The sequence below is a fragment of the Cavia porcellus genome, unplaced genomic scaffold (assembly GCF_034190915.1).
Source record: "Cavia porcellus strain 051 isolate PalLab524CR breed Dunkin Hartley unplaced genomic scaffold, mCavPor4.1 scaffold_23, whole genome shotgun sequence".
NCBI classification, from domain to species: Eukaryota; Metazoa; Chordata; class Mammalia; order Rodentia; family Caviidae; genus Cavia; species Cavia porcellus.
In genome coordinates this window covers 392,520-407,584 of record NW_026947506.1, presented here as the reverse complement: position 1 = coordinate 407,584, position 15,065 = coordinate 392,520, and the positions used below count along the sequence as shown (strand labels likewise).

At 49.3% G+C, this 15,065-nt stretch overlaps 1 protein-coding gene across 1 annotated transcript in view; it reads right to left on the bottom strand.

Annotated features, from left to right (window-relative positions):
• The window catches only part of Sh2d4b (SH2 domain containing 4B), a 120,167-nt gene that overhangs the window by 35,661 nt on the left and 69,441 nt on the right, over positions 1–15,065 (bottom strand). The window contains exon 5 of the mRNA XM_063233696.1: positions 3,450–3,666. Within this exon, the coding sequence (XP_063089766.1) occupies positions 3,450–3,666 (217 nt within the window). The remainder of the gene's footprint in view (positions 1–3,449; positions 3,667–15,065) is intronic.

The window sequence follows — 15,065 nt, the reverse complement described above, 5'->3', positions numbered from 1 at the left end:
CCCTCCAGGCTCAGCCTTACCCACCCACCAAGAGCCTGCAGCCCACCACTCTCCTCTCTCCTCCCCTGGGAACCTCTCCCTTCCCTCTCAGGGGCCCAGGGCCTCCTTGCCCTACTGAGCAGCGGCCCTGCTCCATCCCTTCTCCCACATTCGCATCCCCCAAAACCAGCTACACCATGGGTGAAGATCCCTGCCACTTCAGGACTGCAGCTCCAGCAGCAGCAAGTGATAAACATCAGCAAAGGAAACCGGCTCCTGAGGGCTCTGCTCTAAGCACTGAGTGTCTACCTTTCCAAGCAGAAACTCTGGTCCCCCAAACACAAGCCTGGGTGCTCCTGTACCTTGGGCAGCAGTAGCGTGTCTGTGTCCACCCCTGGGAACCCTTGGGCCTCTCCAGGCTCAAACTGAGCCCCCCCCCCCCTCCCTTTTCTGGCTGTGCTGTGGTTCCTGCAGCGCCACCACGTGGACTGACAGACACTTTATCCTCGAAAGCAGAAAGCGGAGGAGGGCTTTTCTAACCATGCCCTTAGAGCTGTGAACCAAAAGGTCCGGAAACCCCAGCGTTTGGAGGACGGTGGGGTCTGGGAGCGCTGTGCTGGTTGCAGGTCCATCCGAGGATAAGCTCGGTTCACTGCTGCTGGGTGGTAGGCCCCCGCTGGAGGCAGTGGGTCACCTGGACATGGCGAAAAGGATGGGCTCTTGTCTCCTGCACTCCCCTCTCCCTCTCCCTGTTACCTGGCTGCCACAGGCGGGAGGCTTCTCTCCCGGCCATCATCCATGCTGCTTCTGCCTCGGAGCCAGCAACCCAGTGCTGGAAACCGAAGCTGGGGCCCAAATAGAACCAGTTCTCCTCCAAACTGTGGGTGCTAGGTGTTCTGTCCCAGGGAGGGGAAGGCCGACTCACACACTAACTATACCCTCCAGCTAGTTCTCAAATAGTAACGCCGCACAAACTCAAGAATTCCCACATGCTGGAAAATTCCATCACGAAGGTTAAAATACAAGCAACAAATGGAGTAAAGACATTTACTGCAAACAAAAAAATCCTTTTCCCTAATGTGTAAGGCATTCCTAGAACTGCTTAAGGGAAAAACTACTCACATCATGTAAAAATGGATAGGGAATCAGGTAAAGAAACCCCAATGATCCATAAACATGCAAAAATACATAGACTCACAAATAAAAGCACAAGTTTAAACCAGAACCAGAGTTTGACAACACACTGGGGGCCAGTCTGTAGGAGACAATTTGAGAGACTCCCCTTGAATGCAGAACAATTGCTGCAACATTGATTATATCAAGGCTTATTTTCATACACTGATATGTACGGGGCAGACTACTGTATTTCCTTCTCTCTTCAATTGGCTCCAAGCTTTGCAAATAAGGCTAGCGGAGATACTGGTGTGTAGTCCCTAAAGGCATCAGACAGTCTCCTTTTCCTCACACAGTAAAAGATATGAGCACGGTGGGACAGCAGAGCCACTGGTTCCGGGAATGTCAGCCAGACATGAGCCTCAAAGCAAGAGGCTATGACTCCCTGGGGCACAGAAGTTTACAGAGCAGAAACTGAAGCAACAGCCTCAAAAAACAGCTCAGCTGCTGCTTTAATGGGATTATGCAGATCGATCCTTCTGCGTGTCATCGTCCCTGCATTTTCAGAGATGCTTTTTGTCTACTTGGCCAGCTCAAGTTCCTCACATAGTTTCCGGCATCCTCACTGCCACTCCTCCGAGAACACCTCCTTCTTCACAAGATAAAAGTCTCTGGGACCAGGGCCTTTGTCTACGTATCTTCATGGGAATTCAGCTTAGGACCTGTGGCTGCCCTTACCTTTGAATACATCTTTGTGTCTTATTGTCACTGTGAGTTGCATTGGAGGTAGTAGACAGGAATCAACCTGTCATGATGCCAGTAATATCTCAGTGGGATTAGAAATATAACTTTTTGGATTGTGAGGAGGCCTGGAAAAGGGACTACAATACTTATTTTACAGTATTCAATATTGGGGATTATAATACCAGTCCAAAGAATAGGGCTGTGAGTTAGTACAAACCCTGGGCAGAGCATGCAGAGACCCCCATTTGGGGAGACTTCCTCTCGCATTAACCAGTGCATGTGGATGTGATTAAGTTCTACAGGGTAATTCATTCAGGCACTGTTGGAGGTAACAAAAGCTGTGCAACACCACTGATGTCCACTGATAGGTATTTAATAAATCATTTACAGCACAAGCCTGCTGCCAGGCAGCAATGACAAAAGAGGCCCGGGACCAGACTGTTCAGATCGGCACTTTCAGAGGGAAAGTGGGAGGACACATACACTATAAGAGCCATAATCACCAGGGCAGAGGGAGCCAGGGGGAAGGAGCCCAGGGAAAGCATTCTGGGCACATGGGACCCAAGGTGACAGGACCCAGGGAAAGTGCGCAGGACGCATGGGAGCTGGGGAGATGGGACCCAAGGACAGTGTCCTGGCTGCTTGCACCTCTCTCAGCTTCCTGGCTGGAGCCTCACACAGGCCAGGGAAGGAAGGGACAGAAGAGAGGAGGACACAAGACATGAGGATGTGGTCGGCAAAGCCTAAACACAATCCCTCACTACAGCAGGCTCTGACACCTGTTTCCGGGCGTGAACTGACCCTCCAGACAGGCCCTGGGCCTCCCCAGGGTGCTGGTTGCCTAGCAATGGTGAGTGGGCTGGAAGCGGAGGGGGCCTTCAGTGGGGATGGGTGAACCCAAAGGCCTCCATGGTCTATTGGTCATCCATCCTGGCACTCATGGACTGTCACCTAGGTGACCCCTGGGGACACAAACCAGAGCCCCCCACCAGGCTTCCCCCACACTGATCTGTGGCCCTCCATTCATCCTGTTTCAGACTATCACTGTTCATGTTAGAAAGGTCCTGAGGCCTACTTCTGGGATCCTGGGTCCTACCTAACCCACTCAGGCCCTGTATCACGTGCCCCTAACCTGGGTCCAAGGGCCTTTAGCAGCGTGAAATGGCATGCAGACATTTGGTGTATTCATAGCTGCACATTTTGAGGGGAAGAGGGTGCACAGCCTTCCTTAGATCACCAATGGAATCCTACACCCCGGAGGTTCGAAGACTCGCAGAACTCCAAAGGTGTTAGAAACACCCAGACCTGCAAGCTCCATGCCTGTGTGAAGGCACCACAGTGAATCCCAGCATCATTGCAATTATCATGCACTCATACTGCATGATTAAAGTGGAGGAAGAAAATACCAGCAGTAAAATGGTGAAATACTGCACGTCTCTGAGTTTAAAAGCTTAAACATGAGAATTGCAAACCCTACCTCGTTCCACCCCCATCACGACATCAAACATCCTGAGACCCTGAGGCTGCAGAGGGGAGAGGACCAGTGAGTGCCCGTGGGAGCCCCATTCTGCACCCGCCCCAGATTCAAGGGTCCTCCAGAGCCTCAGACTCACCTGATGGGCACAGCACGGGGTAGTGGGGGGCCAGAGCTTGGAAGTGGGTGGTGGAGCCTTGCCTCCTGCTCATGGTTCTGGCCAAGGCCCTGGAACATGCAGCTGAGCCCGGCAACAGTGCCCTTCTGGATGGCACACAGTGAGTGGCGCCGATACTCGTCCCAGGCACGTCGGGCTTGCAGGCTCCACTCCTCATCGGCCGCCTTGATCCTGCGCACTGCAACGGGAGAGACACTGTCAGCCTTGACCTGCAGCCCAGGCTGTGCACTGCACAAGCCTGGCCAGGGCACAGTTCAGGAACCTGGGGATTCAGCCACGTGGGATCCACAGAGGCTTGGGGCTCCTGACAGAACATGCTTCGGGGGATCTTTGGGTAACTGTCACTCCACACTCTCAAGACTCCAGCACCGCCTTCTCTCAGGCCTTCCACCTTGTTTCTAAAGGCAGAGCCCTGTCACAAACAAGTGGGCTTGAAACATGTGTGTGTGAGTGCATTGTATGTGCGAGTGTGCATGCACATATGACTGCGTGTATGAGTGCATTTGTGCACACGAGTGTATGTATTGCTACTGCTTCTGAAACTCAAAAGAGAAGTCTAGAGTGAGAAAAGAGCCATACCCACTGCAGTCCAGGCCCCCAAAACTGGCTCCTCCTCAGCTGCCTCCCAGGCCCGCCTGGCTCTGGACTCCAAGCACACTCCTGAGCCTGCCTAGCTTCCCTGGGGAGGGAGGGCCTCCTAGCAGCAGCTCCTCCTTGGTCACACTTGAGACCACCTGCAGGATGCATCCTGTTAGCGCCTGGAGGACACAAGCAGTCACCCTGGTGCTGGAGGACGTGCTGTCCTCCACAGGGTCTGGGATGCTCTGGCCTTCGGGCCACCCTAGGAAGGAATCTGTGGCCCTGCCTCCAGGCCATAGCAGATAGGCTCCCCAGCCAGCCATGTGTTCCACCAGGCTGGTGAAGTATCTCTGGTCTGCTCACTGCAGAAACTCAGGCCAGAACATGGCTGCAGACATCACGAATTTCTGGAGGACTGGAAGCACCCAGTTAAGCACTCAGCTCTGTGCTTGGCCCTACACTGGACAGAGAAATGACAAAAGAACCCACAGCAAGCTGGGAAGTAAAACAAATAAACACCTCTACCCTAATGAAGAAGGTAATGGGCATCGTCTCTAAAGGGACCCAAGAGCCAGGCGTGGCAGCACACCTGCCATCTCAGCAGCACTCTGAGTGGCTGAAGCAGGAGGAGCACAAGTTCTGCCCAGTCTCACAACTCGGTGACTTAGGGAGCCCTTGTCTCAGGATAAAAACAAAAGGGTTGGGTAACAGCTCAGAGAAAAGCTCAGTCCCCAGTCAAGTGTCTTGTGAGAACTCGGCCAGCCACTCTGGGTGTGTAGGGAGCTGCAGCCAGGGCCGAGTGAGGCCCAGCCTGAGACTGTGCCACAGTGCATGCGGCTCTTTCCACCACAGCACATGCTGCAGCCTGGGCTGACAGTAGTGGGTCAAAGGTGGGACCTGTTAGAGGGACAAGCGTCCTGCAGCCAGGTCAGTATCCCCAGGATGGGTTGGCTCCTTAAAGCAGCTCCGCTCCTTGTCCCCTCCCCATCTTGCTCTGCAGTCGACAAGACACAGTATCCCTCTTTCCCATCCCAGGGCTCCAGTGCTAGGCATTCGGGGCAGCAGCTGAAGATGAGCTACAACCCTCTGGAGAGACCCAGAGACCCAAGAAGCCACTCCAAGTGGCAAACCCGGTCCCAGCCCCCAGCTGCCCGCACACCAAACACAACACCTCAAGAAACCTCCTTGCACCACAGTGCAGGGCCCAGCAAGATCAAAAGCCCTAGGCAGGCTTTGTGGTCCCCACACTGCACACTAAACCCTAAAGCTCAGGCCCCATGGACAACAAGGCTTCGGGGGTTTACAGCCCCACGGAGACGGAACCACACTGACAGGCACATTTTGCTGCTGGCTGGCTCCCTGTCTGGCCTAGGACAACTTTTTATCCGCTTGGCTTTCAGTTTTCCCTCCCTCAAGAATGGACGAATTTTTCACCTATGGGCTGTCACACAGCAAACCATGCAGTCACAGGCACACAGCCACACAGCCAAGCGCAACCATCCATTGGTTTCTGGCAGGTAGCAGAGGGCATCCCAGATTGCTGGGCTGGAGCTGGGGCAGCACGTCTTGCCCTCCAGAGCTGGCGCTTGGGGAGGAAAAGCCCTTTGTGAGCAATGGGTGAGTGGGGGCACAGGTGCTGAGGGCCCAAGAAGGGACACCCCTCCGACAGGGGCACCCCTGCCGACAGGGACACTCATGGGAGGAACAAGGGCACTCTGCAAGTGGACCCGAGGTTTACCAGGCAGGTGCAAGGCTGGGGAAGCCCAGAGGGCGGGGAGTATCCCTCCTGGACTGGGCCACAGTGATGCCTGGAAGAAGGGCAGGGGCTGCGGTCAAACAGAAGAGACCATGGAGGCCACAAGCCCGGCTGTGGCTTCACGTGCTCCACTAGGCCCAAGAACACCCTCGTGCAGTTTGGACAGGGGACCCAGATGCTACTTGCACTTCTGAAGATCCACAGCCTTGGAAATGGATCCAAGAGAGACTCGGACAGAAACCCAGCGAGCAGCAGAGTTGCAGCCAGTGTTACAGGCGGCCGAGTTGGATAGAAATATTACAGGCAGTCAGACAGGGCTGGGCCATTGAGGGAGGCATGCAGAAGACTAGATAGCTTGCAACCTTAGGGGAGACAGACACTTCTGCTTCGGGCCAGATCTCTAGACAAAAGGCAAAACAAATGCAATCACACCCTGAGTCTAGACATCAGGGACTGATATTCTAACTAGGTACAGATCACCCAGAGGAAGCCGGGAGTCACTGCCCCAGCCCGACACGGGAAGAGTCACTGTTCTATATATTCACACCTGCTTGCTACATGACTGGCTTCCTCAGTTCTCCCCGAAATCTGATCCATTTTACCTGGGAAATTAATCTCAGTGGTTGACCATAGTTCTGTCCAACCTTATGCCCACCTTGTCAGTTCCCATTTTTCCCCATCTTGGACCCATCTCACTTCATGGTTTTGCTCTATAGAAGTCCCTAGAAAAGACAGCATCTTTGGCAACCTGCTTGGGACCCCTTCTGTCTCTCTCTTAGTCAAGCTTTCATGCGCTCAATAAACATTTCCGCTCTTAACCTCCATTGTTCCTAAAATTCATTCTTGGATTTTAGAGAACACCAACTCATACTGGACATCTAGTAGGCTGCAAGTTTCGTTCCCCTACAGCACCAGGACAGTGTGGGAAGTGGCCATGGCCAAGTGCACATCCAGGACAGACAGGGCATGGACACAGCCAGCTCAGGCGATGGGACCTTCCCCCATCTAGGCTTCTAGAGGAGAAAGGACCAGAACAACCACCCTGTTTTTACCTCTGACTGCGGTGACCAGGCAGGTGGAGAGAGGAGGGCTGAGCTCTGAGGCCCAGGAGGCCAGGTGGGTGTGGGCAGGAGGGGGGTCCACAGGCTCTGCAGAGTGTGGCCACTGCTGCCCCCAGCTCCCTTCTCTGCCTGCCTGCCTGCCTGCCTGCCTGCCTGCCTGCCTCCCAAGCCAGGGAGACACGCACAGCAGGGAACCAGCAACTTCCCCTGCCACTGGAGCAGGGTGTGGCCCAAGGTCACTCACAGTCCCAGGGCAGAGTAGGCTAGGCCCCATCCAAACTGTGGAGCCCCGATGTGTTTCTGGGTCCTCAGAGACCCTCTGACCTGTGGAGGGGCCCGGAGAGGGGCAAGCCAGGGCTTGGACACAGAGAAGTCCCTGAAACCTAACAGCCCACTGGCAGGTAGTGAGAAGTCTGGTCCAGAAGGATTAAGCAGGGGTCACCTCGATAAGGGAGGCGAGGGAGGACGGGATGGGGGACTCAAAGGTGAAGTGGGCACCTGTGGGGAAGGGAAGGGGACCTGAGACTCCTGCGAGGAGGGGGAGGGGACAAGGACAGGGACTCCTGCAGTGAGGAGGAGGGGACTGTGTCTGCTTCTGGGAGGGGATCCCTCCAGGCCAATGGCAGGGGAACACCTGGTCCTGTGAGCCCAGGTCTCTGGGGACCTGGTGAGTTCCACACCAAAGACTGCAAGCCGGAGAGATGGACTCTGCAGGAAACAAGCAAGGTCTGCCTGCTCGCCTGGGGTCCAAGCAACTGGGGAGGCTGCGGCAGGTGGACCACAAATTCAAGCCCAGTCTGGGCTGCTAAGCAATTTCGCAAATTCTTGTCCCAAAATGTAAAAACTGAAAAAGGATTTGGGAATGTGGCTCAGTGAGACCTATATCTGGTTTAAAAATAAAAATAAAAGCAGGCTATTCATGCCAGCAGGCCAAGGGATAGGCTCCCAGCCCAGTCCAAGCCAGGGCCACAGATCCTCCTTGCAGGGGGAAAGGGCTGCCCACAGTGTCTCCGTGTGGCCGCCTAGTGCAACTGCAGCAGCTCAGAGGAGGGAAAGTGGGCCTGAGGGGCTGGGGAGCACCATTTGGAGCTCTCATCCAAAGGGCAGGTACCCAGAGTTCAGGCCACGCTTTCTATACAGACAGTCCCAGGTTTATGGTTCAACTTAGAATTTTCGGCTTCAGGTGTAAAAATCCAGAGTTCAATAGAAATCATCCTTCAAATCCCCAATTTCCATCTTCTGTTAAGCCAGTGGCCTCGGCCCAAGCCGATCTGGAGGTGCAGGGTAGGGGTGCGCCACACCCCACCATCAGCACTGTGTAGAAAGGGTGTCGGGCAGCTAAACTGGAACAGTTATGCAAAGTGGGGAACCGTGATGGTCAAAGTGCAGTGAGGACAGAGACTAGGCGCTGGACGCCCATGTTCAACCATGTTCATCGAAATGACAACATAAGTGATGAGCTTGTGATGGGAAAAGTGGGGCTGAAAGGCTGATCTGATGCTGCAGATCCTGAATTGAGGTGCAAAGCCTTCTAGTGTAGCTTCCAGGACACTCGCTCAAAGTTAACAAGTGACCTACTTGGTGGTCAGTGAAGCCATGAAGTGAAACAACCTCAGGCACAGTGTTTGCCTGGGTTCAGAGGAACCAGGCATCCAGGGCTGTTTGCAGGGTCCTGGGGTTCCAGCAGGGTCCTGGGGCTGGGTTTCACTCAAGACACCCGAGGGAGTCTCTCTCCCAGCCATGCAAGCCTTGGACCTTCTCTCATAGTAATATTTGCAAATTATAAATTAATCATGGTCACTTCTGCCCAGCCTCAAGGTGATCTTCCCCAGCCCCAAATTGTTTTCTGGCCTCCTGTCTTGCCATATGGCCCATCTCTCTCAGTGTCTTCTGCCATAATGTTACCTGCCAGGATGTGATGCTACCAGGGCACCCTTGCACCTGCTGTTGGGACTTTCAGCTCCAACACTGTGAGCTGAATAAGTCTCTTTTCTTTGTGAAGCCCCCAGCCTCAGGTATTTTGTTACAGCCATGGAAGACACTAATGCAGTGAGCTTGCTTTGTCAATGCTGTTCCTGCTGCTGCCCCTGTGATAATCAGCATTCCATCATGGAGATACAATATCTGATGTCCACAGCTTACAAGAGGAGAGGTTTAACGTGGTTCATGTTTTCAGGCTGTGGGTGTTAAGAAGGAACTGAGGGTCCACACACACACTCACTGCCCTGGTACTGTGAAGGAGGTCAGGGGCCTGCTGTGTTCACACTGCTGGGGGGCCTGACACAAGCAACCTCTCATAGTGCAGAGACCCCTAGAGGAAGAAAGGAAGTTTCCTAAGGGGAAGAAAAGCTCAAGCAAAGAGCAGCCATGAGGCTAGGGCAAGGGTGTCCAAAATACATTATGCAGAATTCAAAAAGTTTTATGGAAAGATCCCTGGAGTCACAAAAACCACAGCATCATGGACTGTCTTCTCCAGAGCTGTCTGCATGCACCTGCTTCAGCCAAGGCTTCTGTACCAGCACCAGCTGAAAGCAGAGGGCCCTGCTTTGTGAGTGCTGTGTGACTGCAGCAGTAAGCTGATGGGAGGAGGAAACGGCAGCCTCGTTGAGAAATGATATTCCCAGCATGCTGGCATTCAGGCTTTGATGGTGTCTGCTGTGGGCCTAGATGCACAGGAACTCCAGGGTACATGAGGCCTGTGGGTACCTGGTCAAGGACAATGGATCAGCTTTTCCACTGCTGGAAAAAACTACTTGACACCCACTATTTACAGATGGAAGGTTTATGTAGGGAACCTGGCCAATTGTCAGTCTCAAGAATGAGCAAGAAAAATAAAAAACAGAGCCAAGTATAACATTCTAACAATTGCTGGAGTCAGTGTCCCAGATCCAACCCCTCAGTTCCAAAGCAGCCCTTTATTCCCTCTATACTGTGACTAGGTGGGGCTAGTATCTACGCCCTCAGGAAGGCATAGATAATCTTATGCTTAGAGTATCTTGACCTTGAATATAACCCTGAGATGACTCATGAATATGTAGATGATTTTATGCTTGGAAGAATCAATGGGAAGGGGGCTGGAGATTTAGCTCAGCAGCATAAGCACCTGCCCTGCAAGCAGGGGGTTGTGAGTTCGATCCCTGGTACTGGAAAAAAAGAAAGAAAAGAAAAAAAGAATCAATGGGAAATAGCTGGGCATGGTGGCTCGCGCCTGTAATCCCAGCACTGGGGAGGCTGAGGTGGGAGGATCATTGTGAGTTCGAGACCAGCCTGGGCTACAAAGTAAGCTCAAGGCCAGCCTGAACTGCATAGCAAGACCTTGTCTCAAAAAAGACAAAAAAAAAAAAAAAAGAGAGAATCAATGGGAAATCTCAGATGGGTGGTACAATAATCACAACTCTTCCTTTTAACCCATAGGGAAATACATAAAATTAGTCATTGTGAATTTGTGGTTCCCAACAGATTTATTTTCCACTCTTGGCTTCAGAGGTTTTAGTCCATTGTCAGCTGGCTTCTGAGGCAGGAACATCATGTTGGAAGGGTGTAGCAGAGGAAGTCTCCTCATGGCAACCATGAAGCAGAGCCCAGGAGAAGAGCTCCAGAAAGAGATATGCCCTCCAGTAGCCACCTCCAGCTGGACCCAGCTCCTAGCAGCACATGAAGCCAGGAATATCAGTGCTTGATCCCTAATGCATACAGTGCTCTAGGATCCAGTCCCCTCCTCTGAAGACTCCTACACCAGTCAATTTGACAAGATTAACCAACGCAAACATCAATACTGAAAATTGGGGGAAATGCTGGTATCTTGTGAATTGCATTTATCTCTGGTCTAGTCAACTTTCCATTGCTGTGCAAAATTCCTAAAAAAAGAAAAGAAAAGAAAAAAACTCAAAAGAGAAAAGTTTCATTCTGGCTCACAGTTTCAGAGCTTCAGTCCATGGTGAGATGGCCCCATTGTTTCTGGGTCTTGGTGAGGCAGAACATCATGAAGAAGCCCACAGTCAAGAGAAGCTGGCATCCCATGACAGCCAGAAACACAGAGAGAGGCAGGGAAGTCTGGGAACAAAATGCCATCCCCACGGCCACACACCATGACCCACTCCCTTCAGCTAGGCCCCACTCCTAAGTTTCCATCACCTCTATATAGCCTTGAAATTATGACTCTATCAATGGATTAATCACTGACAGATTTAGGACTGTCCTGATCCAATCACCAATCACTCAGCATATGGCTTTTGAGGACATTTTAGATTCAAATCACAATAATTTGATAGTGTAACTTCCAATTTAGTCAATTTTTTCACTTTATCCAACTCCTTAGCTTCCTCCTCTTCTATCAGTTGATTATGTGCTGGGTCATTTAGAATTTTAAAACACTAACACAAAAATAGATACTTTCCACATATCTACCTTGCCCCAGAAGCTCAATTTTGACTGAGGATGGCCCAGAAATTAAATGTTTCAGGACTACAGTGAATTAATAGTTATCAGCTGAGAGAACATAGAGGGGTGAACTGAGGGCTCCAAAAGTCCTTTTCTTCAACAGCAGAGAGAACTTGGACAAACTGTAATAATTAGCTTATACAGAATGTTAGAAATTAACCAAAGGCTTACAGTAATCCAAGGAGTCAAAAAAAAAAAAGGACTTAAGCAAAGAAATAAATTACTAATCAGAAAAACTTCCTCACAAAGAAATCCCAGGACAAAATGTCTTCACTGTTGAACTTTGCCCAATATTAAAGGAAGAATTAATTCCAATTCTTCATAAACCCTTCATAGAACAATACAAGAGTGGACACTTCCCAATACATTTTTGAGGTCAGTATTATCCTGATATCACAACTAAACAAAAGCATTACAAGAGAACTAGAGACCACTTTCCCTCGTGAATACAGATACAAAAATCCTCAACAAAACACTAACACATTGATTCCAGTGACATACGAAATAGATCATGCACTATGAACAAGAGTCATCCCTGAAATGCAAGACTGGTTTTACATATGGAACTCAACTGTGGAATACACCACATTAACAGAATAAAGAACAAAAACATAATCATCTCAATGGATACTGACAAAACATTTGATAACACCCATCAGCCTTTCTTTCTTTCTTTCTTTCTTTTTTTTTTTTTTTTTTTTTTTTTTTGAGACAAGGTCTCATTAGGTAGTGTGCAGGCTGGCCTTGAACTTGCTTATGTATCCCAGGCTGGCCTCCAACTCTCAGTGATCCTTCTGCCTCAGCCTATCAAGTGCTAGGATTACAGGCACGCGCAACCAACCCAGCCCCAACAGCTTTTCATGACAAAACACACTGGGGAACCAAGAAACCCCCTCAACTTGCACATTTGTCCATGGAAAACCCACAGCTAATGTACTCACTTGTAAAAGAAGGCTGAAAACTGCACTCTAAAATCAGGAACAAGGATGCTTGCTTTTGTTCAACATCCTATTGGAAGTTCTAGCTAGAGCTAGAACAAGCCAGAGCAAGAAAAGAGAAGAAAACCCATCCCGATTGGAAAGAAATACGTAAAATATCTCTATTTACACCAGAAATTATCTTGGATGTGAAAAACCATGAGGAATATACAATAAACAAGTTTAGTCAGATTTCAAGATATAAAATCAATATATGAAAGTTAATTGTATTTCCATACACTAGCAATAAAAACCCTAAAAATGAAACTTATACATCAATTCCATTTATAATTGCATCAAAAATAATTAAAAATACATTTAACAAAATAAGGACAAAAGTACGCTGGAAACTACAAAAACATTAGATTGAATAAAACTTAAATAAATGGAAAGGTATCCTGTGTTCACAAATGAGAGAACTAAGTATTATTAAGGTGGCAGTATTACCCAAATTGATCTACAAATTTAATATAATTACTATCACAATTCCAGCTAGCATTATGGCAGGAATCAACAATCTGACCCTAAAATACATATGATATATAGGTACCCAGGATGTCCATACTACTACAGAAAAAAAGGGCCACTATGGAGGTCTTACACTGCCAACTTCAAACTGACTGCAAAGCTGAAGACAGTGTGGCTCTGACACCAGACAGCCAGGATCAATGAAGCAGAATTGAGGCTGCAGATGCAGACGCTTACATTTTTGTTCAATTGATCTCTTAAGAGTGCCAAAGTCTTGAAAAAAAATAATCTTTGCAACAAGTGGTGCTTGAAAGCCACATCAAGTAGGAGCCTTTTTCATACAGAAGTTAACTCAGAATGGATCAAAGACCTAAATGTGAGAGCTAAAACTATTAGTCTCTTAGAAGAAAAATAGGTGTAAGTCATTGTGACCCTGAAATGAGCTACTGGTTTTTTAGATATGACATAAGTCACAAGCAAGGAAAGAAAAATCAGATAAATTAAACCACCAAAAATCGAAAAATTTTTGTTTAAAAACAATTCAAAGGAATGGTGAAAATACCTAAAAATAATAAAGATTAATATCCAGAATATGTACAAAACTCTTATAAATCAATGAAATTCAAAAATGGGCAAAGAACTGGAAGAGTAATTTCTCAGGAGATAATACAAATAAAAGATGCTTCCCTTCGCTGGTCATCGGAAACGAGTTTGCCGAAAGCAGCGTGAGCTACACTGCATCTCCATGAGTTGGTCTGTAGGCAAGGACAGCAGCAGTGGCTGCTGTGAGCGAGTGCGTGAAGGAGCAGAGCCCTTAGCACTGCTGATGCCACCAGGATCCCCAACAGCAGGCAGTGCCCGAGATGAGAAACAGTTATGCGACCAGGAATTCCACCGCTAGGAATGCAACTACAGGCTGGTGCGAAAATGTGCACGAGAATGTTCACAACAACATTATTTATAACAGCCCAAAAGAGAAAAACGATCCCAATATACATCCACTGCTACACAGATAAAAATGTGGCATGTGCATGGGTCATAATATCCATCAGCTATAAAAAGAACAAAGTAATGATACACACCACAGCATAGATGGATCTTTGCATCTACTGTATGAAAGATTCAGACACAAAAGACCGTATGTCATTCCATTTACATGAAATAGCCATCACGACAAACCCACTGGGGACAGGTTAGATGGGGAGGGGTGATTACCAATTGGTACCAAGTTTCTCTTTGAGATGATAAAAATGTTCCAGAATTAGATAGTGGTGTGGTTGTGCAACTTTGTGAGTTGACTAAAAATAAGACACTGAACTGCACCCTCTAGAAGGCTAAGCTTTATGGTTAGTGAATGGCATATCAATTTCTCAAAGGCTCTGCTGAATGAATAAATCCAACACACAAACCAAGGACTTGGCTGCAAACCAGCCAAGCCAGCCCTCTAACTCTCTTTCTCTCACCCCCATGCCTGCATCCTCTTCCCTGGTCCCCCAGGACCAGATACTCTAGAGACAGCTCCTTCGCCCCAGCCAGGGAGTGAGCAGGTCGCTGGTCCTAAACCTGTTTGTTACACATCCCTGGGGACAGTGCAATGAACGCTCTTGTTTCTCCTCAGTCCACAGCTCCTGACTGACCCCAGTGCTCCTCGAGGTGGCCCTGTATGCTGCACCACATCTTCCACAAACACTTTTCCTTTTTATTTCTTTTCAGGTTCCTAATCTTCCTAATCAGTCTTTTCCTTTTCCCACTGGTTACACAGATTATTGGATTTTGTTTTAGCAGATTTGTACCTGCACATAATGGGTCTGGGTCATTCCCACCATTGCTCCCTGGGAACAACCAACACAACAAGCCTCTACATATCATCCTGACCCTGTTGCAGTACCAGCCACTATTAGGCAGTCCCCTGACTATGATGATGCACTCAGCATCTGCTCTCAAACTTCTAGCACATTAGCAGAATTAGAGCAAAGAAAAATGGATCTTTTAAAACAGATACAGCTAGAAAAAGAATGCCAAAATCTTTCAATTCAATTGCAGGCCCTTCAAGCTACAGTTTTATAGTGTCCTTGAGATGGCGCCTGCCTCCAGCACACCTTGTGGCACGCTTAAAATGGTGCCTGCCTCCGGCAGCCAGCCTAATATGGCATTCCCAGTCACAGAGGCCCTTACTCCCCCACGGGATGTTGAAGAGGGCACTGAACCACAAGCTGTTAGGATACACACACCTCTCACCGTGACAGCCTTAAAAGAGTTAAAGGCCGCAGTCTCTCAATATGGCCCCTTACCTCTG